Source organism: Chlorocebus sabaeus, chromosome 5 (assembly GCF_047675955.1).
Source record: "Chlorocebus sabaeus isolate Y175 chromosome 5, mChlSab1.0.hap1, whole genome shotgun sequence".
NCBI lineage: Eukaryota > Metazoa > Chordata > Mammalia > Primates > Cercopithecidae > Chlorocebus > Chlorocebus sabaeus.
The window spans coordinates 85186410-85212271 of NC_132908.1; the positions used below are offsets into that span (position 1 = coordinate 85186410).

General features: G+C 51.7%; 1 protein-coding gene across 4 annotated transcripts in view; it reads left to right on the forward strand.

Annotated features, from left to right (window-relative positions):
• Positions 1–9033: 9033 nt before the first annotated feature.
• ZC3H18 (zinc finger CCCH-type containing 18) overlaps positions 9034–25862 on the forward strand; it is a 66966-nt gene continuing 50137 nt past the window's right edge. For 2 of the 4 annotated variants that reach the window (XM_007994328.3, XM_007994331.3), the window contains exons 1-3: positions 9034–9196; positions 15879–16492; positions 25747–25831. In XM_007994328.3, the coding sequence (XP_007992519.3) occupies positions 15893–16492; positions 25747–25831 (685 nt within the window). In that variant the 5' untranslated portion in view covers positions 9034–9196; positions 15879–15892. Of the gene's footprint in view, positions 9197–10229; positions 10289–15878; positions 16493–25746; positions 25832–25862 lie in introns of all 4 variants that reach the window. The other 2 variants (XM_007994327.3, XM_007994330.3) reach the window with 2 other exon arrangements.

Genomic DNA, 25862 nt, shown 5'->3' on the forward strand with positions numbered 1-25862 from the left:
CACTTGAGGTCAGGAGTTTGAGACCAGCCTGGCCAACACGGTGAAACCCTGTCTGTACTAAAAATACAAAAATTATCTGGGCATGGTGGCACACACCTGTAATCCCAGCTACTCCGGAGACAGAGGCACAAGAATCACTCGAACCTGGGAGGCAGAATTTGCAATGAGCCAAGATTGTACTACTGCACTCCAGCCTAGGCGTCAGAGCAAGACTACATCTCAAAAAAAAAAAAAAAGATTGTGGCCATGGGACCGGGCATGTGGCTCATGCCTGTAATCCAAGCACTTTGGGAGGCCAAAGACTCTGTCTGTACAAAAAATTAAAATTAAAATAAAATTAGCCAGGTATGGTGGTGCACACCTGTAGCCCAGCTACTCAGGAAGCTAAGGCAGGAGGATCACCTGAGCCTGGGAGTTGACGGCTGCAGTGAGCAGAGATTGCACCACTGCACTGCAGCCTGGGCAACAGAGCAAGACCGTTTAAAAAAAAATTATATATATACACACACACAGAGAGAGAGAGAGAGAGAGAGGTGGAAAGAAATTCCAGGCCCCTAGTAAATTCCAGGCGGTGAAATAGGAGCTGAACTGACATTCATTCATTCATTCATCAATCAATCAATCATTCATTCACCCCAGCCAGCCTGCAGAGGTCCCACGGTGTCAGGCCCTGGGGCTGTGGAAACAACAGAAAAGCCCCCAGCCTCAGGCTCAGCTGCCCCGGGAATCCTTTCCCCGGCCTCCCTGGGGTGTCTGAGACCTCGTCAAAGAGTTGGGGGCCCATGGACATCTCGAGGGAAAGGCAGGGGGCCAGAAGGGGTCAGAGCCGGCACCCCTCCAGAGGCTGGGACGGGGACTGGAGTGCACTTGCTGCATCTGTGGTGGGGGCCACGATGGAAGTGGGGGTCCCACACAGAACAGGCAGGGCTTCCTGCAGGTTTCACTTGCTGTCCAGGGCCCGGGACCACCCCCACCTCCACCCCACACCCCCCACACCCTCCATCCCCTCTTCCCCCCGGGAACAGCGGCCGGGCTGAGTGGGAGTGCCCTCTGGTGGCCCTTTGAGGAAATAGCAAGGGCTATCCGTAAAACGCTTTCAGACAGAACTGCTGGTCCAACGCTTGCCCTCCCGCTGAAGACATGGACACAGGCTGGACACACAGGCTGTGATACACGCATGTAACGGGGCCTGTGGGGAGTAACCAGAGCTGGCAGGGCCCAGAGCTATGACCCTTGAGCGAACGTAAACAAGAAAGGGAGCCCACGTGCACCCTGGTTTTCCTCGTGGAGCATCTTCCCACATTGGCATCGAGGTCCGAAAGCAGAAAGCACAGCCTTGCCGAGCTGAGAAACAGGGATTAGAGTTTGAGGCTCCAAACCTGCTGGGGCCTGAGGGAACTTGGAGAAAGAGCCCAAAGCCCTGAGTGCAAATCCCCTTCAGGCCATGGCCACCCCCTAAGCTGAATATGCCCTAAGAAACTGCAAGAAACCCAACAGAAAAGGCTCCCGGGAGGATGGAGAGCCAAGCAGAGGCGTTGGCAGCTGCCACGGGCTGGAGACCAAACCCTGTGGGGGGCGGGGGCTGGTGACCCTCACAGGCTTTCCCTTGGGAGCACGGACATTCCACTCCCCGGGAACAAGGGCTGTAACCCCCAAATCAAGTCTGGACAGGGCCAACCTGGGCGCGATGGCTCATGCCTGTAATCACAGCACACACACGCGAAGTTGCAAGGTGTCTTAGTCTGTTTTCTGTGGCTATATCTAAGAGTGGGTAATTTATAGAGAAGAGAGGTTTGTTTCTTACAGTTACGGAGGCTGGAAGTCCAAGAGCATAGTGCTGGCATCTGGAGAGCTTCTCCTCGAATCATAACACAACAGAGGGCATCACATGGTGACAGGGCAAGAGCACACCAGCTCAAGTCTCTCTTTCTCTTCTTTTTTTTTTTTTTTTTTTGAGACAGAGTCTCGCTCTGTCACCCAGATTGGAGTGCAGTGATGCCATCTCGGGTCACTGCAACCTCTGCCTCCCAGGTTCAAGTGATTTTCCTGCTTCCGCCTCCCAAGTAGCTGGGATTACAGGCACCTGCCACCACACCCAGCTAATTTTTGTATTTTTAGTACAGACGGGGTTTTGTCATATTGGTCAGGCTGGTCTCGAACTCCTGACCTCATGATCCGCCCACCTTGCCTCCCAAAGTGCTGGGATTACAGGCGTGAGCCACCGTGCCTGGCCTGTCCCTCTTGTTATGAGGCCACTAGTCCCATCATGGGGGCCCACTCTGATGACCTCATCCAATCCTAATTACCTCCAAAAGCATATAATTGTGGAGGTTAAGTTCCCAACACATAAAGTCTGGGAGAAACATTCAAACCATAGCACAAGGCATGCTCTATTATTTGATTTTTTGGGGGGGCAGGGGGGAGAATGGAGTCTTGCTCTGTTGCTCAGGCTGGAGAGCAGTGGCGTGATCTTGGCTCACTGCAAGCTCCGCCTCCCGTGTTCAACCGATTCTCCTGCCCTCAGCCTCCCGAGTAGCTGGGACTACAGGCGCCTGCCACCACACCCAGCTAATTTTTGTATTTTCTCTCTTTTTTTTTTTTTTTTTTTTTTAGTAGAGACGGGGTTTCACCATGTTGGCCAGAATGGTCTCGATCTCTTGACCTCGTGATCCGCCCACCTCGGCCTCCCAAAGTGCTGGGATTACTGGCGTGAGCCACCGTGCCCGGCCAAGGCATGCTCTTAAAAGGGATCAGAAGCCAGGAGTGCTGGCGCATGCCTGTAGTCCCAGGTACAAGGGAGGCTGAGGTGGGAGGGTCACTTGAGCTCAGGGGGTGGAGGCTGCAGTGAACCCTGTTCATGCCACTGCACTCCAGCTTGGGCAACAGAGTGAGACCTTGTCTCAAAAAAGAAAAAAATAAAAAAGAAGGGACCAGATCACCAGACATGGTGGCTAATGCCCATAATCCCAGCACTTTAGGAGGCCAAGGTGGGAAAATCATTTGAGGGCAGGAGTTCGAGACCAGCTTGGGTAACACAGTGGGAACCCATCTCTACAAAGAATGAAAACAATAGCTGGGCATGGTGGTGCACACCTGTACTCCCGCTCTCTGAAGGCTGAGGTGGGAGGAGTGTTTGAGGCCAAGAGTTTGAGGCTCAGTGAACCACGATCACACCACTGCACTCCAACCTGGACAACACATGCAAGACCCCGTCTCAAAAATGTGGGAAGGGCAGGGCACGGCGGCCCACACCTGTAATCGCAGCACATTCGGAGGCTAAGTCTGGTGGATCACCTGAGGATGGGAGTTGGAGACCAACCTAGCCAACATGATGAAACCCTTTCTTTACTAAAACTACAAAAATTAGCCAGGCATGGTGGCACACGCCTGTAGTCTCTGCTACTCAGGAGGCTGAGACAGGAGAATCACCTGAAACTGGGAGACAGAGGTTGCAGTGAGCCAAGATCGTGCCACTGCACTCCAGCCTGGGGGATAGAGTAAGACTCGGTCTCCAAAAAAAAAAAAAAAAAAAAGATGGAGGGACTAGATCACTGAAAACCAAGAGAAAAAGCACTTAATAGCAACAGACTCGGAGGTGGTTCAGATACAGGAGGCCTTCAGAATGAGAACAGGCTACTTTCTTCACGTTGCTCCCCTGCTCAAAAGCCTGCACTGCTTCCCCTTGCTCTTCAATGGGGCAGTCACTACCTTCTTGGCAAGTAAGTGGCTTTGCACAATGACAAGAAAACAGCTGAGAATGCTGGGTTTCAGTGTGGACTCTGGCTAAGCCAGGGGTGGTCTTGGACGAGTGATCTCTGGGCCTCAGCCTTCTCCTCTGCAAATAAGGCAACTGGAAGAAGTTCCTGCTTCTAACTCTTCTCTCCCGGCAGGTGCCCTAAGGGCTGAATCACTGTCACAGGGTTCTGCTAGTGAGGTGGGCCTGGGTGGATGCACACACTGTGAAAACTCATCAAACTGCACACTTACAAGTGTGCATTTTGGGCCGGGCTTGGTGGCTCACGCCTGTAATCCCAGCACTTTGGGAGGCCGAGGCAGGCGGATCATGAGGTCAGGAGTTCGAGACCAGCCTGGCCGATATGGTGAAACCCCGTCTCTACTAAAAAATACAAAAATTAGCCGGGTGTGGTGGTGCACACCTGTAGTCCCAGTTACTGGGGAGGCTGAGGCAGGAGAATCGATGGAACCCAGGAGGCAGAGGTTGCAGTGAGCCGAGATTGCACCGCTGCACTCCAGCCTGGGCGACAGTGCAAGACTCCATCTCAAAAAAAATTTAAAAAGTGTTCGTTTTGGCAAATGTAAACTAGATCTCAATAAAGTTGGGTTTTTTTGTTGTTTGTTGTTGTTTTGAGAGAGAGTTTTGCTCTTGTTGCCCAGTCTGGAGGTCAGTGGTGCAATCTTGGTTCACGGCAACCTCTGCCTTCGGGTTCAAGTGATTCCCCTGCCTTAGCCTCCCGAGTAGCTAGGATTACAGATGCCCACCACCACGCCCGGCTACTTTTGTATTTTTAGTAGAGACGAGGTTTCACCATGTTGACTAGGCTGGTCTCGAACTCCTGACCTCAGGTGATCCACCTGCCTCGGCCTCCCAAAGTGCTGGGATTACAGGTGTGAGCCACCACACCCGGCCTAAAGTTGATTTTTAAAACTAGCTTCCTGCCTCTTCCCTCCCAATTTCCACCCCCAATTGGCAACAATTTTTAACTCTTTTCATGGTCTCTTCCAGCATTTTCCCAATCTCCAGTAATATTCATACCGATGTTTCCTGACTTTTTCTTAATAGGGGCACTATTTACACTCCCAGCAGCAGAGTATGTGGTTCCAGTTGTTCCACATTCTCATGAAAAAAAATATGAAATTAATTTTTTAGACCAGTTTTAGGTTTAAAGAAAAATGGGAGGCCGGGCGCAATGGCTCACACCTGTAATCCCAGCACTTTGGGAGCCCAAGGCGGGGGGATCACGAGGTCAGGAGGTTGAAACCATCCTGGCTAACATACTGAAACCCCCTCTCCACTAAAAAATACAAAAAAATTAGCCGGGCATGGTGGCGGGTGCCCGAGGCAGGAGAATGGCGTGAACCCGGGAGGCGGAGCTTGCTGTGAGCCAACATCACGCCACTGTACTCCAGCCTGGGTGACAGAGCGAGACTCTGTCTCAAAAAAAAAAAAAAAGAAAAGAAAAGAAAAATGAGCAGAGTTCTCCTGTACCCCCAGCACCCCCGCCCATCTCCCCTCTTATTAACACCCTGCACTGGTGCAGCACATTTGTTATAATTGAGGTAGGAGGCAGGACTCAACTCCAGAGGCGGGGCTTGGAGCTGGGACCAAACAGGACTGGCTAAAGCAGGGAGGGGCAGAAGCAACTTTTTTTTTTTTTTTTGAGACGGAGTCTGGCTCTGTCACCCAGGCTGGAGTGCGGTGGTTCGATCTCCACTCACTGCAAGCTCCACATCCTGGGTTCACACCATTTTCCTGCCTCAGCCTCCCCGGTAGCTGGGACTACAGGCGCCCGCCACCACGCCCAGCTAATTTTTTTTTTTTTTTTGAGACGGAGTCTCGCTCTGGCTCTGTCACTCAGGCTGGACTGGGGTGGTGTGATCTCCGCCCGCTGCAAGCTCCACACCCTGGGTTCATGCCATTCTCCTGCCTCAGCCTCCCGGGTAGCTGGGACTACAGGCGCCTGCCACCTCGCCCGGCTAGTTTTTTGTATTTTTAGTAGAGACGGGGTTTCTCCGTGTTAGCCAGGATGGTCTCGATCTCCTGACCTCGTGATCCGCCTGCCTCGGCCTCCCAAAGTGCTGGGATTACAGACGTGAGCCATAGTGCCCAGCCAGAAGCCTGTAATCTTATAAAGCTTTTTATAAGACACACCAGGCTGGGCACTGTGCCTCACGCCTGTAATCCCAGCACTTTGGGAGGCCCAGGCGGGCGGATCACCAGAGGTCAGGAGTTTGAGACCAGCCTGGCCAACATGGTGAAACCCCATCTCTATTAAAAATACAAAAATTATCCGGGCATGATGTCCCATGCCTGCAGCCCCAGCTACTCGGGAGATTGAAGCAGAAGAATTGCTTGAGCCCAGGAGACAGAGGTTGCAGCGAGCCGAGATCAGGCCACTGCACTCCAATGTGGGTGACAGAGGGAGACTCCGTCTCAGGGGGAAAAAAAAAAAAAAGACACACCCACCAGTGTTCTGTGTCAGTTTACCGTCGTCATGGCAACACTCCCACCCCTTTCCATGGCAATGACTCAGTGACCCAGAAGTGACTACTCCTTCCCTAGAAATTTCTGCATATAATCTGCATGCAATTAGAAGTGGGTATCATGGGACCGCAGAAGTGCCCTGAGCTGCTGCTCTCTGCCTTCCGGGGAGCCCAGCTCTGCAGGAGCCATTGGAGCTGTCAAGCTGCCTCTTCAATCAAGTTGTTCTCTTCTACCTCCGGCTTGTCCTTGAATTCTTTCTCAGGCAAAGCCAAGAACGCTCACAGGCTAAGCTCCGCTTTGGGCCTCATCTGCCGTGCATCACAACCAACCAGCCCATACCGGGACATGATCATTTACTGAAGTCCACAGTTTCATTACAGTTCACTCTTGGCGTTGTACATTATGTGGGGTTTGGCAAATATGTAATGTACCATAGCTGCCATCATGGGACATTACATATTTGTACTTCTTCATACAGAAGAGTTCTACCACCCCGGAAATTAGGCTTAAAAGTCATTTCTCCACTTTCTGCTCTGGAAGAGGACGGTCAGTTCTCTCACGCCCGGCACGCCATGTTCCGTCCAGCCTCTGTTCTCCAAATGAAGTGTTTTTAGGCTAAATAAAATGTTTCCTAAATATTTTTAAGCACTAATAACAATAATGACCCCCATACAGTGGCTCAGGCCTGTAATCCCAGCACTTTGGGAGGCCAAGGTGGGAGGATCACTTGAGGCCCGGAGTTTGAGACCAGCCTGGGCAACACAGTGAGACCTCCACCTCTACAAGATAAACAAATAAACAAACATAATGGACTCCAACTTAAAGATAGAACATTCCAACCAGGTCAAGCTACTATCAGCCCCCACCGCAGGCTCCCTGGCACTGCCTCCTGGTCACTGCTCCTGGGACCCCCATCACCGCAGATTCGGAGTCATACCAACATGAGCCGAAGCATTTGTGTCTGGCTTCTTTTGCACAACATCCTGCCTCTGAGATTCATGTTGCATGTAGGGGTAGCGTGTCCTTTTTGTTCCTGTACAATATTCCATTGCGTGGGGGTCACACTACAGCTGGTTCATCGTTCTATCATTGAAGCACCTCAGGGTTCCTTCTAGTCCAGAGTTTAACAAGTCACACTGGGGTGAACGATCTTGGATGTGCCTTTTGCTGGACGTTGAAGCTCATCTCTTCCGGGAAGTCACGGAGGAGTAGCACGGCCCAGTTCCGGCTGCACACAGGCTACGGTTCGGTGAGCACTATGGCAGGCTTCTGGAGCGGCCACCACTTTCACTCCCAGCACAGCCCACAGGCTTTGGGTGCCCTACACCCTCAACAAAACCGCTCATGATTTTAATCTTATAGAAACGTGGGCCAGGCGCACTAGCTCACGCCTGTAATCCCAACACTATGGGAGGCCGAGGCAGGAGGATCACGAGGTCAGAAGATCCAGACCACCCTGGCTAACACAGTGAAACCCTGTCTCTACTGAAAATACAAAAAATTAGCCGGGCTTGGTGGTGGGCGCCTGTAGTCCCAGCTGCTCAGGAGGCTGAGGCAGGAGAATCACTTGAACCCGGGAGGCGGAGGTTGCAGTGAGCCGAGATCACGCCATTGCACTCCAGCCTGGGCAACACAGCGAGACTCTCTCAAAAAAAAAAAAAAAGAAATGTGCCCACCCTATCTGCTTCTGCACTTGCCTTTGTCATTCAACATTACAGATGGTCTTCACCCTTTTATTTATATATGTGTATACACGCTGGAGGTTCGTGTATTAGCATTTTTTTTTTTTTTTTTTTTTTTGAGACGGAGTCTCGCTCTGTCGCCCAGGCTGGAGTGCAGTGGCCAGATCTCAGCTCACTGCAAGCTCTGCCTCCCGGGTTTATGCCATTCTCCTGCCTCAGCCTCCCGAGTAGCTGGGACTACAGGCGCCCGCCACCTCGCCCGGCTAGTTTTTTGTAGTTTTAGTAGAGACGGGGTTTCAGTGTGTTTGCCAGGATGGTCTCGATCTCCTGACCTCGTGATCTGCCCGTCTCGGCCTCCCAAAGTGTATCAGCATTTTTAACAACCACAATGTTGCCAACGTTGTACCAGATTACTATTACAATATTACAATCGCCAGGCATGGTGAGTGGTGGCTCACGCCTGTAATCCCAGCACTTTGGGAGGCCGAGGCGGGCAAATGACGAGGTCAGGAGATCTAGGCCATCCTGTCTCATCATCCATCTTGGGCCGGGCCCTCCGTCTCTAGAGCAGCTCGCACCGCTGCAGCCCCTGGACGACCCGGGCTGTGGACGCGCCCGGGGGCGGCGCGCTGAGCAGGACACGGGACAGGTCCCCTTGCTGGCGCTGCTCGCGTTGAACCGCGCGTGGAGCCAGGCAGCCCACGGGAAAGGTAAGAATTGTTAGGCTTTTAATCTAAAGTCGATACCTGAAAAAATAATTCCGGAGCTAAGCATTTAATATCAACATTCAATAAAGCAGGAGATATCAGCCTGACGAAAACCGCTTTAAGTTTTCCGCGTTGATGAACTCGATCATCTCCCAGGGATGAAGAACCCGCCCGCCGAGCCGGATCCTCGTCACGTGACCCAGCGGCCACGGGGAGCCCTGTGCGCAGGCGCGGAGCCGGACTCCCGCTGCGGAGGAGCGAACTGCCCGTGGCGCCTGCGCTGTAGCGGGGGCTCGGCGGGCGCGCGCGCGTCCGGGCGCGCGCCGCGGGGGCGGAGCCGCGCGGAGGCCGGAAGGAAGCTGGAGGGGGCGGGGCGAGGGAGGGAAGCCCGCCGGCCGTAGGACGACCGTCGCGGCCTGATGACGTCGCACAATGGCCGGCCCCCGCGGGTAGTGGAGCCCGTTTGTTCCGCCCGCGTCGAGCCTGGAGCCAGAGCCTGCGAGGAACGAAGGGCCAAGGGACGTCTTCTCCACGCCGCTCCGACTCCAGCAGAGCCGTGGCCCCCTATCCGTCCTAGCGCTGAGGTTAGCGGGGGCCGGGCGGGCGGCGGGAGGCCGGGCCGGCGGCGGCGGGAGGAGGAGGCCGCCGAGGCGGCGGCGGCGGCGGCGGGAGTGAGGCCCGGGACCCTGACGCGCCTCCGGCCGTGCGGACCCGCCGACCGAAGACTGGCCCTCGGGCCCAGGGATGGGGACCTTGAGACAGGCACCACCCCGCGTTCCGTCCGTAAGCGGCCCCGCGGTCCTGGGGCGCCCTCGGCGCCTGAGCTCCTCGCGCGCTGCCTCCGCGCCCCGCGGCGGAGTTTATTTTCCTGAAGCTGTCATTTCTCTTCCGGGCCACTCGCGTGGCACATGTGTGCCGCCCGCTAAGGGGCGGTGAGAGGCGCCCAGGTTAACCTCCGGAGTAGGTCAGCCCTTGCTGTTTCTGGGCTCTTCGGAGAACTTTGAGCTCTTCATGAGCCTCCTGGAACTTGCGCCGCAGCTTCAGAGTGTGCACAGGTTGGACGTGGCGATTGCCCCAAGACGCGCGCCGGTCTCTTAGGAGTATGTAACTTTTTGCCCCTTGGATCAGGAGATCAGAGGTGCTGGGTCCTTTATATAAACTAACTGGAGATATAATGCTGGAAGAACCGAAACTTACAGCCTTGCTCCTGCCAAAAATTAAGTTTTCCTGACTACTTTATGACAGTTGAGTTTGCCGGTTAGAGTGGCCGTTTTAAATGAGCTTTGTTCCGCTAACTCATTTGCAAGGGTAGGTCATTCTTCAGACCCATTTGGGAAAATGGAAGAAGAGAGTGGCATCTGCAGTACCGTTTGGGGTGTAGCAAGGCGCTCGTCATTTCTCCTGTGAGACTCACTTCCAGCTTGTTGTCTGTAGTCCTTTCCCGTTCAGTTGTTGAGATTCTCCTGGTGAGCCTTGACCTCGGCTGAATCCCATTTCCCAGCCTTGGGAGGAGAGTCTTTGCCTGATAATTTTACTATCTAAGGGCAGTATGGAACCCAGCCAGCCCTGGAACCAGTCAAATGTGTCCCAAAGCCGGAAACTCCTCTCCCGTTTTAGGTGGGACATGCTGAAATGTTGTAAGAAAGCTTTGTGGAGTCACTCCAGAAAGCAAACAGGTAAGTTAACCTGTGTCCTAGATCGTGTTTCAAGAGATTTGTATTTTGTCACGGCTACAGAGCATCTCAAGGTGAGTACCTCCTTATCAAGCAGTTTAGTGGTCAAGCTTGGTCAGTTTGCGAGTGGGTTCTGTCACCAACCTTGATAACTTTCATTTAGATATTGTAAGCCCGTGAGGTTATGAGTCAGAATTTTAACCAGATGTTCCAGAACTCAGGCATTCAAATAGGGACTGCTCTGTTGAAAGTAACTGTCCCAAAATGTTGTGCTTGTATTTCATTGGTGCTTCTTTGCCAAAACCTCTTTAGAACTCCTGTTTTGGTAGTAAAAAATGTAGTCATATGGGAAAATCAGTTTTATCAGTAGTCATCCACCAGGTTTGACCAAAAGTTGTCTTATGTGGTTGGTAACTTACCTTATGAGGTGAGACTCTGACTTGCAGCACTTATCAGAGACTAGCTTGAGAGGAGGAAGATTTGCCACCACGGAGAACACCAGAAGACTTCTTCAGGCTTGGAAGGTCATTCGAAATGAGAAGGTCCCCAAATGCTCTGCACTTCAGCAGTGCCATTGGAGTCTGTGCATCCTCCCAGAGGGACTGCTTGGAAGGGAGGTAGCACCTAGTCTTTATTATTACTATTATTTTTTGAGACGGAGTCTCACTCTGTTGCCCAGGCTGGAGTGCAGTGGCACGATCTGGGCTCACTGTAACCTCCTCCTCCTGGGTTTGAGTGATTCTCCTGCCTCAGCCTCCTGAGTAGCTGGGACTACAGGCACGTGCCACCACGCCCAGCTAATTTTTGTATTTTTAGTAGAGACGGAGTTTCACTGTGTTTTGGCCAAGTTGGTCTCGAACTTCCGACCTCGTGATCCACCCGCCTCAGCCTCCCAAAGTGCTGGGATTGCAGGCATGAGCCATCACACCCAGCCAATTGTGTGATTTTTTAAAACTAGTTTGAGGGGACGTTTAGTTTTGCATAAAAGTCAGTTTATTTAAGAGATCACTTTGTTTGCAAGGTTGACATTAGACAATAAAACATGAGAATCAGAATTTGTCACATTTCAGGTCTGGGTTCAGCTTGGGACATCCTGCTGGGTACCAGGTGCTCCACTTTGGCAGCTGGGGAGATGTAAACTACCTGCCCTTCTATGCGGAAGATGTTTATACATTGTCATAAAAATTGTACAAAGAGACTGGGTGCGGTGGCTCAAGCCTGTAATCCCGGCACTTTGGGAGGCCGAGACCATCCTGGCTAACACGGTGAAAGCCCGTCTCTACTAAAAAATATAAAAAACTAGCCAGGCGAGGTGGCGGGCGCCTGTAGTCCCAGCTACTCGGGTGGCAGAGGCAGGAGAATGGCGTAAACCCGGGAGGTGGAACTTGCAGTGAGCTGAGATTGTGCCACTGCACTCCAGCCTGGGTGACAGAGCGAGACTCCGTCTCAAAAAAAAAAAAAATTGTACAAAGATAGTATAGGATGTTACTAATGTCATTAGCTAGGCAAGAGAGAGAATTGCCAGTTTGCCACTGGTGACTTACTGCTACAACCCCACATGCACTCTGATTCTTGAACAGTGAGAGCGTAGAGGCCTTAGCGACCCTGGTGCTTTTCATCCTTGCCTTTGTTGCCTTGGGCTGCAGAAATGCTCTGTGCAGCAAGCGCCCCTGTGATGCTGTTTGGGGAGCGACTCCTTGGCTTTTCCGTTTTTGGCAGTGTGTACCAGTTTAGGACTACCTTTGATTAAGAGAAAGACGGTCTCACCCTGTTATCCAGGCTGGACTCGAACTCTTGGGTTCAACTGATCCTCCCACCTCAGCCACCCAAGCAGCTGGGATTGCAGGCACTTGCCACCACTCCTGGCTTAGGACTGACCTTTTTATTTATTTATTTATTTATTTATTTTATTTTATTTTATTTTTTTTTTTTTTTTGAGACGGAGTCTCGCTCTGTAGCCCAGGCTGGAGTGCAGTGGCCAGATTTCAGCTCACTGCAAGCTCCGCCTCCCGGGTTCACGCCATTCTTCGGCCTCAGCCTCCCGAGTAGCTGGGACTACAGGCGCCCGCCACCTCGCCCGGCTAGTTTTTTGTATTTCTTAGTAGAGACGGGGTTTCACCATGTTAGCCAAGGTGGTCTCGATCTCCTGACCTCGTGATCCACCCGTCTCGGCCTCCCAAAGTGCTGGGATTACAGGCTTGAGCCACCGCGCCCGGCCGCAGGACTGACTTTTTAATAATTCCTCCCAGCAGTCCTGCCTCTGTATAGTAACTGGATAGTGTAGTTAGAAAACCGAAAAGCGAATCATTTTCAGAACTGTCTGCTTTCAAGTGACTTAGAATGGATTGATTGGTTTGTAAATCTATGTTATTGCTAATCATTTAGTGTTTTTTTTGAGATGAAGTCTCGCTCTGTCGCCCAGGCTGGAGTGCAGTGGTGTGGTCTCGGCTCACTGCAGCCTCCGCCCCCGGAATTCAAGCAATTCTGCCTCAACCTCCCGAGTAGCTGGAATTACAGGTGCCCACCACCATGCCCAGCTGTTGTTTTGTATTTTTAGTAGAGACAAGGTTTCACCATGTTTACCAGGCTTGTCCTGAACTCCTGACCTCAGGTGATCCACCCGCCTCAGCCTTCCAAAGTGCTGGAATTACAGCCATGAGCCACCACCCCTGGCCCATTTAGTTTTTATGAAGTGATGAATGATTTAGGTTTTCTTTTGAGATGGAGTCTCGCTTAGCACTACCTAGGCTGGAGTGCAGTGGTGTGATCTCGGCTCACTGCAACCACTGTCTCCCAAGTTCAGGCGATTCTGCCGTCTCAGCCTCCCAAGTAGCTTGAATTACAGGCACCTACCGTCATAACTGGCTAATTTTTGTATTTTAGTGGAGACCGGGTTTCACCATGTTGGCCAGGCTGGTCTTGAACTCCTGACCTCAGGTGATCCACCTGCCTTGACCTCCCAAAGTGCTAGTATTACAGGCATGAGCCACCACACCTGGCCAGATTTGGGGTTTTTTTGGCATTTTGGTTTTTGTTTGAGACAGGGTCTTGTGTCACCCAGGCTGAAGTGCAGCCTCAACCTCCTAGGCTCAAGTGATCCTCCCTCCTCAGCCTTCTAAGTAGCTGGGATGACAGGTGCCCTACCACGCCCAGCTAATTTTTGTATTTTTTGTAGAAACCGGGTTTTGTTATGTTGCCCAAGCTGGTCTAGAACTCCTGGACTCAAGTAATCCGCCCACCTCAGCTTCCCAAAGTGCTGGGATTACAGGCATGAGCTACCGCACCTGGCCAATTTGTTCCAATGTGTCTCTCTCTCTCTTTTTTTTTTTTTTTTGGCAGAATCTCGCTCTGTCACCCAGGCTGGAGTTCAGTGGCACAATCTCAGCTCACTGCAAGCTTCACCTCCCGGGTTCATGCCATTCTCCCGCCTCAACCTCCCAAGTAGCTGGGACTACAGGCACCCACCACCATGCCTGGCTAATTTTGTTTTTGTATTTTTAGTAGAGACGGGGTTTCACTGTGTTAGCCAGGATGGTCTCAGTCTCCTGACCTCATGATCTGCCCACGTCAGCCCCGCAAAGTGCTGGAATTATAGGCATGAGCCACCGCGCCCAGCATCTAATGTGTACTTAATCTTAATGATTTCCACTAACAGCAAAAAAAAAAAAAAAAAAAAAAGTTTAACTGTGGGTTTAGATACCAACTCTTGATACTGTGCATCTTTAAACACGTTGTCGTATTAAAAGTATAAAATTTAAAAGATGCATATTTTTATCTTTAGTGTATATGGTTCTTTGAGACTCAAGACATATAAATGTGTATGTGTATGACTTGCTGCCTCCATGGTTATCTTGAGATGAGTAATCTGTTTCCAGACCTTACTGAGATGACAAGCAGTGTGACTGTGACATGCGTTATTTTAACAGCCTCACAGACTGAAGAGTCGGGTGGCCACTGACCTGGCACTGTCTCTGCCGCTCCACACTCACTTGGTGGTGACCGGCTGCCCTGGGGGTGGTGGTGTGGCAGGTGTTTGCCAGGTTAGTGTTGCTGTTCAACACCTTCCAGCCCGTCTTACACCGTCCACTTCTAAGCATTGGTAGCAGTGTACTTTCTACGAGTTTTTAAGGTGGGAAACTAGAAAATATTCACTTTGTAATTAAATCTGGATTAGTAAAAATAGGAATGAAATCTGAAATTACCCCGTCTTTTTTTTTTTTTTTTTTTTTTTGGTACAGAGTCTCACTCTGTTGCCCAGGCTAGAGTGCAGTGGCACGATCTCGGCTCACTGCAAGCTCCACCTCCCGGGTTCACGCCATTCTCCTGCCTCAGCCTCCTAAGTAGCTGGGACTACAGGCGCCTGCCACCACACCTGGCTAATTTTTTTGTATTTTTAGTAGAGACGGGGTTTCACCATGTTAGCCAGGATGGTCTCGATCTCCTGACCTCGTGATCCACCTGTCTCGGCCTCCCAAAGTGCTGGAATTACAGGCATGAGCCACCGTGCCCAGCCCTTTTTTCTTGTTTTTTGAGTTTTTTTGGAGATTGGTCTCACTCTGCTGCCCAGGCTGAAGCGCAGTGGCTCAGTCTTAGCTCACTGCAGCCTCCACCTCCTGGGCTTAAGCGATCCTCCTGCGTCAGACTCCCAAGTAACTGGAAATACAGGCACGTGCCACCACACCCTGTGAATTTTAGCATTTTTTTTTATAGAGACAGGGTCTCACCATGTTGCCCAGGCTGGTCTCGAACTCCTGGGCTCACATGATCTTCCCGTTGCAACCTCCCAAAGTGCTGGGATTATAGATGCGAGCCACCATACCTGACCAGCCTCGTCTTTTGCATATACACAGTACGTAAATGTGTCGTTTCCTGGCAGAGTTCATTTCTACAACAGCTACCCGTATGGGAAGAGGGGTTCTCACCTTAGGTGTGTGAGTTGCTGAGCAGGTGAACACGGCCCTCTCAACACGTGCTGGAGGTTGCCAGTGAACACGCAGGCAGGGCTCTGAGCCTGCATTGCTAAGGGCAGCCAAGGGATTCTGGGAGTGCATCAGAGGCTGGCCTTTGAGAATTGTGTTCAGTAACAGAAAAGGCTCCAGACTTGGAAACTGCCAAAGGGTGGCCCAGGTTCCTGCTTCAGGATGACTCCAGAAAAATGGTGAGACCTGGGCCTGCAGTTTTGCTGCCTCGTTGTATGATACAGTTTATCTTGAATTTCAAAAGTTAATACTCTTAAGAATTCAAACAGCTGTCCTTTGCAGTCCGTATCTTGTTGCTCACTTTCTGTTAACTTGTGTGGACTGCCCTTGAATGGGGAAGGACTAGGCCAGGCTGTGTCTTATTCTGCCACATCTCGTTTTGCCCAATTGCTAAAAACGGGAGGCACTTAACGCCCAGGTTAGCTGAGCGGAGTCTAGCCTTGTGGAGTGGAGTTATGGCTTGTCTTTCTCTGCAGAGTGGAGTGTGGGATTTGGGGCAGAGCCATGTGGGGCCAAGCAAGGTGGAAGTCCTGCTTCTTCAGGCCAGGAAAGTGGGGACAAGGTTTGTTTTCCATTTTGCTAAAGGCTGCCAATCTGTATTCTCTCTTTTGCAGAACCGTGGGTACCGATGGATGTGGCCGAGAGCCCTGAACGGGATCCTCGCTCTCCAGAGGATGAAGAGCAGCCACAGGGGCTCTCGGACGATGACATTCTGAGGGACAGCGGGTCCGATCAGGATTTGGACGGGGCGGGGGTGAGGGCTTCTGATCTGGAGGATGAGGAGAGTGCAGCCAGGGGGCTGAGCCAGGAGGAGGAAGATAACCACTCCGACGAGGACCGGGCAAGTGAGCCTAAATCCCAAGAGCAGGACTCAGAGGTGAATGAGCTGAGCCGGGGCCCGACCAGCCCCCGCTGCGAGGAGGAAGGGGACGACGGGGAGGAAGACAGGACAAGCGACCTTAGGGACGAGGCCTCCTCAGTCACCAGGGAGCTGGACGAGCATGAGCTAGACTACGACGAGGAGGTCCCCGAGGAGCCGACTCCCGCCGTCCAGGAGGACGAGGCCGAGAAAGCGGGGGCTGAGGATGAGGAGGAGAAGGGCGAAGGCGCTCCCGGGGAGGAGGGGAAGGCTGGTGTTCAGAGTGTGGGAGAAAAGGAATCCCCAGAGGCTGCCAAGGAGAAAAAGAAAGAGGACGATGATGGAGAGATCGATGACGGGGAAATAGACGTGAGTATGATGGGGCAGAGCGTCGCAGGGCGTCCTCCCCAGCTCCTGACACAGGCCGGTGCCGGGAAGGAGGGACTCTGTGTGGGACTGATTTAGTGATTTTGTTACTAGGGATGGTGCAGGAGAATGAGAGACTTGTTTTGGGGTCAGTCGCATAGTGATTGGAAAGGAAGAATGAAAATCGAGAAAGAATTGGAAATCAAGAATGAGAATAGGCAGCTCCAGAAGCTGCCAGCAGGGTTTCCATGGCCCTCGGCCGACCAGCTGGTGGGATTGTTTGGGTTGTAGTAAAAGACCTAGCACCCAGTTTTTTTAGGTTCTAGGAGTGAAGGGGTAATGTCTTCCCTTGTCTTTGCCGTCTTCAAGTGATACTCGAGTTAGCACTCAACCAGAAACTGCATGGGTTTCCACTCTTGTCAGGTTTTTGGACTGAGGAGAATGAGGAAAGTTTCCATCTGGTTGTGGATGTTCTTCTAGGCATTCTTACGCTGGCCTTAGGGCCTGACCTCTGGAGAGGGCACCAGCTGGGCCAGGCCTCTTTGGAGGGATCCCTGAAAAGACCGTGGTGGGCACCTCAACTTCTGACAAAGTCAGCACACTTTTTTGTACATTAAATTAATGTGGCCTTCAGGTTGAGGGGAAGGTAGTACTATCTGTGATCCTAGATCTGGGTAGGTGGGGTTTTCTTGGCAGTTGATGCCATTGGAAAAATTATGAGTGTTTCCAGAGAAACAGCCCAAAGTCCTCCTGAGTGATACTTTCCAGAGCTATTGAACTCAAAGGAGCTGAGCAAGGGGCAGAGCAGTTGAACTGAATTGGGTTGTGGTGGTGGTGGTGGCGTTTTTGTTTTTGAAGGATCCCAGGGAGGGCGGTTCTGCTTATTGGGAGTCATTACAGTGAAAAGGTGTCTGCAGAGAGTATTTGTCTGATCTCATGGTCTGGGTTGAGGCAGGTAAAGGTTGCCAGTTAGATGTGTAACCACCAGTTTGCCTTGAGTGCAATGCTCCTTTTTTTTTTTTTTTTTTTTTTTTTTTTTTTTTTTTTTTTTGGAGACAGAGTCTACTCTAACCCAGGCTGGAGTGCAGTGACGCCATCTCAGCTCAGTATACAGCCTCTGCCCCTGAGGTTCAGGCAATTCTCCTGCCTCACTCTGCTTAGTAGCTGGGATTGCAGGCGTCTGCCACCACTGGCTAATTTTTGTATTTTTGGTAGAGATGGGGTGTCGCCATGTTGGCTAGGCTTGTTTCAAACTCCTGACCGGCCGTCCCAGCCTCCCACAGTGCTGGGATCACAGGTGTGAGGTACCACGCCCGGCAAGTGCCATGCTTCTCCAGTAGCATGTTGGTGTGCGTGCTCTCAGTCCACGTTTGGATGTGACTTTTTGGCCATAGCTGATAGCTATGACAGTGCTCAGTAATTTATAGGGTTTAAAGTATTGCTTATCTAATTTTATGGGACGTGTGTGTGCCTACAAGCTTAGAGTTTTAGATGTTTCATTTTTTTCACAACTAAACGTAGGAGGTGGTCTACTCAGCTAGTGCTTTTTTTTTTTTTTTTTTTTTTTTTTTTTTTTTTGCAAGAGGAGAGTTACCCCAGGGCTGGCAGAGGGAAAGGAGACACAGTGAGATTCAAGTTCATCAATTTGAGTGAACTGGTTGAGTTGAGGATGCCCATGAGTTTGAGTTTTTGGTGTCCTGGGATAATAGCCCTGTCTGCACACCACCACTGGGAGTGCAGCAGGCCCTGCACCCAGGGCTCTGGCATGCTCCAATTCCTCTTAAGAGGACTGGCTGTGGACCCTTAAGTCTTGGGGGAGATTCATCAGACAGGTCAAGGGTCCCCATAGTGGTCCTGAAACGCCATGTCTGCGGGGCATACTGTGAGTTCTCAGTGGTGCACCATGTGTGCGGACGGTGCGGTAGATGAGCTGAGCCCAGCTGGCCTAGAGAAGGGCCCTGGCTGCCAAAGGCCTGGATGTGCTGGTTTTCCCTAGACACAGCACATGGAAGAAAACGCTGTTTGCCATTTTTGCCCACCTAGACCCTGCCTGAAGAAAACGCTGTTTGCCATTTTTGCCCACCTAGACCCTGCCTGCCCTGCTTGGCAGCATCTTGTGAGGGGACCCACAGTTGAAAACGGGGTGCTGCTGCGGAAACCCCAGCACGGCTCCCTCAGCAACCGGGGAGGCAGGTTCCCTCCCACAGCACAGACGGCCTCCAGTGCCCCACATTCCCCACAGGTCTGTGCTCCTGGACACCAGCACAGGTGGACCTTGCTGTGCCACATGCTGAGTGTGACTGGGCAGAGCAGAGTGCGCTCCTGTTGTGGGGGCAGCAGGCCTCTACCCAACACGGGCAGTGCTGTGAATGCTGCGTTCAGCCCCCGTGAGAGCACATTTGACTTCAGGCCCCTGGGTTGCTTGCCCCAGGGGCTCCCGTAGCCTCCTCTTGTTCCCACACCCAGTGGTGTCTCAGGCTCCTCCATCCTTTATGTGTCAGCCTCAGTGTTTGAGTAGGCTCTTTCTCTGTTGCCCCTGCCTGTCCGTCGTGGCACAGGTTCATCTGTGTGTGTGTGTGTGTGTGTGTGTGTGTGTGTCTGTCTGTGTGTGTGTGTGTCTGTCTGCTGCTTCCCCTACTCCCAAGAACATGTTTCCTAAGACTGGGGGCTACCTGGCTAGTTCCCCTATCTCCCTGGGGCCTGGCACATGGTGAGCAGCTAGTCAGTGGAGGAATCCCACTTGCCCGGGGCACACTGAAGGTGAGAGCCTTTGTAACGTGAAGCAGCAGTGAGTGGAAAGTCACACTCAGGAGCCCGTCACAGGTGGAGGGGAGTTCACGTGAGCAGCATCAGCCCTCTACCCTGCGGGAAGGACCCAGCAGAGGTACGCGCCACGCCATCCTGTGCATGAAGGGCTGCCAGACCGGCTCCTTCCAGCTTTTTCCTCCTGTTGGGCCCAGTTCCAAGCCTGTCGTCCACTCTTGTATCTCTGTTGCATCTCCACCAAGCACACCTCCTGTGCCTGCCTCTCTTTCTCGGAGGCCCTGCTGCATTCCTGCACCGCACCCTGTTCCCTTCCCTGTCTCTGGCTGTGTTTCTCTGATGGACTGGGAGCCCTGGGGTGCGCTGGGTCCATGAGCAGTCGGCTTCCCACCAGGCCTTTGGCTAAGTCCCCTTTCCTTTCAGTCCCTGGAAAGCAGCCTCTGCGTGTGTTGGAAAGTGTCCTTTCTAGAAGGCCTTTTTTCTCGTTCCCTTCAAGCAGAGCCCTGGTGTCAGGTCAACTACCCGGATGTTTCTCTGTGGAAGAGGTGTGCTCTTTGGCCTGTACCTTCGCAAATGGATGTTTCGGAGGCCTTATAGCATTCCACATCCCAGCAGGATCTTACCGGCCCAGTTGGGAGAGGGGCTGCTCCGCCCAGAGGCTCTCGTGGCCTGCCCCTTGGCACCCTGGTTTACTGGATGCCAGGAACAACTGAGTGGCAAAGTCTAGAGAGCCATTTGATTTAGCATTCTCTTTTTTTCTTAATTTTGTAATTTCATTTTTATTGCTTTTAATTTAAAAAATAGAGGTGGGATCTCACTATGTTGCCCAGGCTGGTCTTGAACTCTTGACCTCGAGTGATCCGCCCACCTGGGCCTCCCAAAGTGCCAAGCCACTGCCCTGGCCTGATTTGTCATTCTTTTTCAGAAGCGCTTTCTCTTTTGGCACATGTCCCTTTTAGATTTTGGGTCACTGGTACAGGTGAACTGATTCTGGGGTACACTTTCCTTGATTGGGACATCAATTTGTACAATAAGCCCTTGAAATTCATTGTCTAAACCACATAGCTTGTGCCTAAGGCCTTGAATCTGTGTGTGGTGTGCTGCCAGAACGCCCTCAGATACAGGTATCTTCTAGAAGTGCCACTGGCCCACGTGGTGTGGAGGAAAGTTTCCAGGACCAGCTGCTTTGCAGCGCCTGGCTCATTTGTGGTGTGGGTGAGGGTGTTCCTGACGCCAGCTTACCTTCAGTCACTGATCTCTTACCTGTTCAGGAAGCGGCATGGAAGACAGCCGGGTGCAGAAGGCCTTGTGTTTCTGCTCCTGCCATCCCCCTGAAGAGTGTGTGGAGCCCACCCTGACCCACTCATGCCATGTGGCAGCCTCTCTTTTCTTTCTCCTACACGTCTGGTCCCTCCCCAGAACCAGCTTTCCTGCTGGGAGATGACAAGCTCCTTCCAGCCTGGGGGGCTCTGATTTGCCATTACAGTTTAGAGGCCTGGCCTGGGTCTGTCCACCCACTCTTGTGCTCACTCCGTGCTCTATGTTTATATCTGACTTATCATTTGGTTAGCAGACTTTCCATCACCTGGAGCACACTGGCCCTTGGAAAGGGTAGGGTGCCCATTTTATTCCATTCTCCTCTTATTGAGGACCCCCTACATTTGTAGAGTGGCCTCCCAGCCAGCCAGCAGCACAGTGGACTGCGTCCTGAGTGGGTGGGCCACATGACTCCTGTCACCATTGGTAGCTCTCAGTCCACCTTTTGGAGCATTTTCTTTGCTCATGGTCTTTAGTATTTTATCCTGTTCAAATAATCCAGCTTTCCTTTTTTTTTTTTTTTTTTTCCCCAGACAGAATCTTGCTCTGTTGCCCAGGCTAGAGTGCAGTGGTGCAATATTGGCTCACTGCAACCTCCGCCTCCCGGGTTCAAGCAATTCACCTGCCTCAGCCTCCCAGGTAGCTGGGATCACAGGCACCTGCCACCCTGCCACCGCACCCGGCTGATTTTTGTATTTTTAGTAGAGACAGGGTTTCACTGTCTTGGCCAGGCTGGTCTTGACCTCCTGACCTTGTGATCCACCTGCCTTTTATGTCTGGATCCATGAGCTCTTCTGCAGAAGAGCTTCTCCAGCGAGCCTCGTGGCTGTGGGTTTCCTCTCCAAGTGGGGTTCTCTTCTGTGTCACTGATAAGGTGCCAAGCGCACCCATTCTATTGCCAAAGCCCAGGAAGCAGCGGCCTGTACCACACTTGGGAAAAGGGCCCCATAGCATCAGTAATAGGCTCAGAGGCCTTCTGTGCCTCTTAGCGTGGTTAGTGTTCCGCATAGAAACGTGAAAACGCGCAGGCCACTGTTCTTACAGCGCTGAGGCCTCAGAAGCTCTGAGAACTGAAACCTTTTCCTCACCTGGTAGCAGACCTGGCCCAAGCTGACGTGAGGCTGCTCATAGCTTTGTGCCTCCCCTGTTGTGGGAGGGGCCCCGAGACTTCTGTCCAGAATTGCTGTGTACCTCCCAGGCTACTGTTTTAGACCCAGAAATATAGAGTATTTCTGAATTCTCAGAAGACACCTGACCCGACAGGTTTCAGATCAGGAATGATAGACTTGTGTTTTCACCCCCATCCTATAGACAAGACGCCCAGGATTCAGGAGGTTATAGTTGGCCTGAGTGGCTGTGCCAGGTTGTGCCCGGGGCCTGCTGCTCGGCTTCCTCTGGCACAGCAGCTGCACGCAGTGGCCCCCTTTCCTTTTCTGCCTTTGTACAGAAGCTTCAGTGTGAAATAACTGTTTTCTTGTTGTGTAAGTAATACATGTTCACAGGGTTCTTTTCTTTCTATCTAAGAAAGGAAAAGAAAAGGCTGCACAAAGAAGAAAACAAAAATCACCGGTGTCATTGCTCCAAGTTAATCCTGTTGAGCACATTACCAGTGAGGTGTTTCCTTTGAAATAGAGGACTCATGCGCACTTGCAGAGCGCTTGCTGCTCATGCTTTCAGCACGGTGCGCGTGGCCTCTCAGTGCAGCAATTTCCTTCAGCCCACAGCAGCCTGCTCTGGGGCACCTGCCCCGTTGTGTGGAGGGGAATGCGAGCTTTGCAGATCGGGTGACCTGTCCACACTCACAGTCACGACAGCCTGGACCTAGGATTTGAATCTGGGCCTTCTCCCCCACTGCATGTAAATTTTATAAAGGCTTTTAAAATTGGAGTAGATGATGCACTCAGCCTGGTGTCCTTTATCCACATGTGTATTTCCCCTGCGGTGAGGAAGCACCAGCAGGAGTGTGCCAGTATGGAAACCCAACCTCAGATGGGTACACTGAGGCCTGTGTGCCTCCTTAGTCTCACCCTCAGCATCCACGTCAACTTGGCCTGTCCCAGGTGGTATGTGCTGAGAGCCCCACGGGCACCATCCATTTTTAAGCCAGTTTGCAGCTGGCTGGTCCACTCAGGCCCCCCTTGTCCTCTGCTTCCCACTCTCTGTGGCTCGGGTCTCATGAGCAGAAGGCCATCAGCATGAGGGAAACCAGGAGGCCGGGAGTTCCTGCATACCACACACCCAGGATGACAGTCTCAGATAACTTCAACTCTGGGTCCCTGTCTTGAGTTTTCTTTGCATAATACTTATAACTTGTTTTAATTATCCATTATTTAGTGATTTCTTTATTTATTTTGGGAGGTTGAGTATTTTGTTATTTACACATGTAGAATAAGAATAAAAATTGAGCACGGAGGCCAGATGTGGTGGCTGACACTTTTAATCCCAGCACTTTGGGAGGCCAAGGTGGGCAGATCACCTGAGGTCAGGAGTCCAAGACCAGCCTGGCCAACGTGGCAAAACCCCGTCTCTACTAAAAATAACAAAAATAGCCAGGTGTGATATCAGGCACCTGTAATCCCAGCTACTCAGGAGGCTGAGGCAGGAGAATCGCTTGAACCTGGGAAGTAGAGGTTGCAGTGAGCCAAGATCGTGTTACTGCACTGCACTCTAGCCTGGGCGACAGAGCAGGACTCTGTCTCCAAAAAAAAAAAAAAAAAAAGGGCATGGTAATCATCCATTATTTAAAAGACCATTGTGTTAATGGTGATTACTTGAAAATTCACAATATTATATTGCTGAGTGATTGATGGATTATTTTTGTTTGTTTGTTTAACTAAAAGAGGGGCCATAAGCCCAGCACACCAGTATGTACAACCCCTGGTCCTTGCAGATGTAGAGGCTGGATGACTGGGGTCAATGTGTAGACGCTAGTTGTGTTCCTTGGGTTGAAATGATGTCTTGTGCCTTCACTATGCAACTGTAGTCTGTTTCCTGATCACTTGTAGTAGCTACAGGGCCCTTCCTCCAATCTTAAGGTGGTTACATCGTTCGCCTTTTTTGCTTCTGTGAATGTTAATGGTTACATCTTTGCAGAAACAGTGCTCCGTCTGGTCTAGTTTGTTTGCTGTTCATCCTGATGCAGAAAAGCCCTTCTCACCACCTCCACTCCTGCACACTCACTCCCAAGTGAGGCAGGAAGATTGGAATGGATTAGAACTTTCCAAACGAGTTTTGTTTTTCTCATGGGAACAAAGAATGTGTTCTCAACTTAGATTTGATCTTACGTAGAATACCATGTTAAGATTTTAGGGCAGTGCTCATTACTGTAAGAATAGTAGTAAAAAGAAGACACAGGCCGGGCTCAGTGGCTCACGCCTGTAATCCCAGCACTTTGGGAGGCCGAGGCGGGTGGATCACGAGGTCAGGAGATGGAGACCATCCTGGCTAACACGGTGAAACCCCATATCTACTAAAAAATACGAAAAACTAGCCGGGCGAGGTGGCGGGTGCCTATAGTCCCAGCTACTTGGGAGGCTGAGGCAGGAGAATGGTGTGAACCCGGGAGGCGGAGCTTGCAGTGAGCCGAGATCGCGCCACCGCACTCCAGCCTGGGCGACAGAGTGAGACTCCGTCTCAAAAAAAACAAAAAAGACACAAACTAAAAGACCACAGAAGAGAGTCATCCTGTCACTTGGCATAAATTAAACATGCCTTCTCTGATCATTTCTTTTTTTTAATTGGTTATATTTGATCATTTCTTTAAAAAGTGATTCTGCTGGATCACTTAAGGGATATAACCCTCAGGAATCTGTTCTTTTCCTTATAAAATACCTTTTAATAACCAAGTATCTTTGAGCCAAAAAATGTTACAAATGTTTCAGCTGTAAAAGTTTGGGTTATCATAAATCCAGGGCTTGGTTTCAGCATTTTTTCATTCAGCAGATAATTATGGACTATTTATTGCGAGCCAGATGCTGCCTGGACCCAGCAACTTGGTGGTGGGCCTGCCCTGTCAGACATGGGCCTGCCCTAGTGGGGCACAGGGTTCGGCCAGGCGAGTGGTGGTGTCGTTAACAAAAGGATGCTCAGTTGTGGCTGCAACACCTGCAGGGCCTGGGGCTGCGAGGACCTGTCATGGGGGGAGCTCAGGGAAGACCACCCCAAGGAAGGGGGCTCAAGCTTCCGTCTGAAAGTGAGTTAAATAATCAGGAAGAGGAGAGGGAAGAACACGGTCAGACCTGGAATTGGGAAAGGGCGCTTCGCACTGTGAAGCGAGACCGGAGGAGTTGAGGAGGGAATGAGAGAAGCCTGTTAGAAAGTAGTTTTTACCAGGCTGGGTGTGATGGGCAGGGGTGCAGAGTGCAGGAGACGGGGAGGGGATCAAGGGGGGCCACATGGGACCAGGGAGATGGGTTACGCTAGGGCTGGCTGAAAGAGGCCCGGGTCAGGGTGATGAGTACTTCCATCCTGAATGGTCCTGTGTCAGGGACGTCAGGTGGGCAGCTGGTGCCCACGTGGGCTGGGGTGGTGTCAGGAGGGGTCTCAGCTGCACGTCCGTGGGAACAGGCCCTGGGACAGTAGGTGGCTTGGGGAGTGCACCAAGCAAGGGTCAGGTTTGGCTGTGCATCCGAGTCCCTGCGGGTGAGGCCCAGCTTAGAGCTCCTGGGTTGTTCTAAGACTTGACAGCCAGGGTGAGGAGCTGGCTGAGGATGAGCCTCCAGGTGGGCCCCTCTTGGCTGCTGGCATCACTGCCCCGAGGCACCCAACTCCTCCCCTCCCCAAGAATTGTAAGAGGAAGTTTGTGTTTAAGGGACATAAGATATTTTGTTCTCCAAATTTTATTTAAATGTTAACAGTTTTAAAACCCTGAGGTGTTACTATTTCCTGCCCAGAGTTGATAGTTAAGAGAAACGTCATGAGAGCGAGCTCTGTAGAGTGCCCGTGTGCTGCACGGCACTCCTCCCTGGTGTTGCGGCGGGACGCTTGGAGCTGCCGGGCGCGCTCTGATCTTCCCTGCTGTGCAGATCTGGGACCTAAGGTTTGGAAAATTGACGTGAATTCAATTCCTGTCACAATATCCAGGTCCCATACCAGGCTTCCTGCCCCTTCTGGTTTGGAGAAAGCAGTGCTGATTGATAGATCCCTCCCCCACGTTCAGACGATGTTCTCTGTTTCAGGATGATGACCTGGAAGAAGGTGAAGTGAAGGACCCCAGTGACAGGAAGGTGAGACCTCGTCCCACCTGCCGGTTCTTCATGAAAGGTAACTGTCTGCGTGTGGGGCCTTCTCGCAG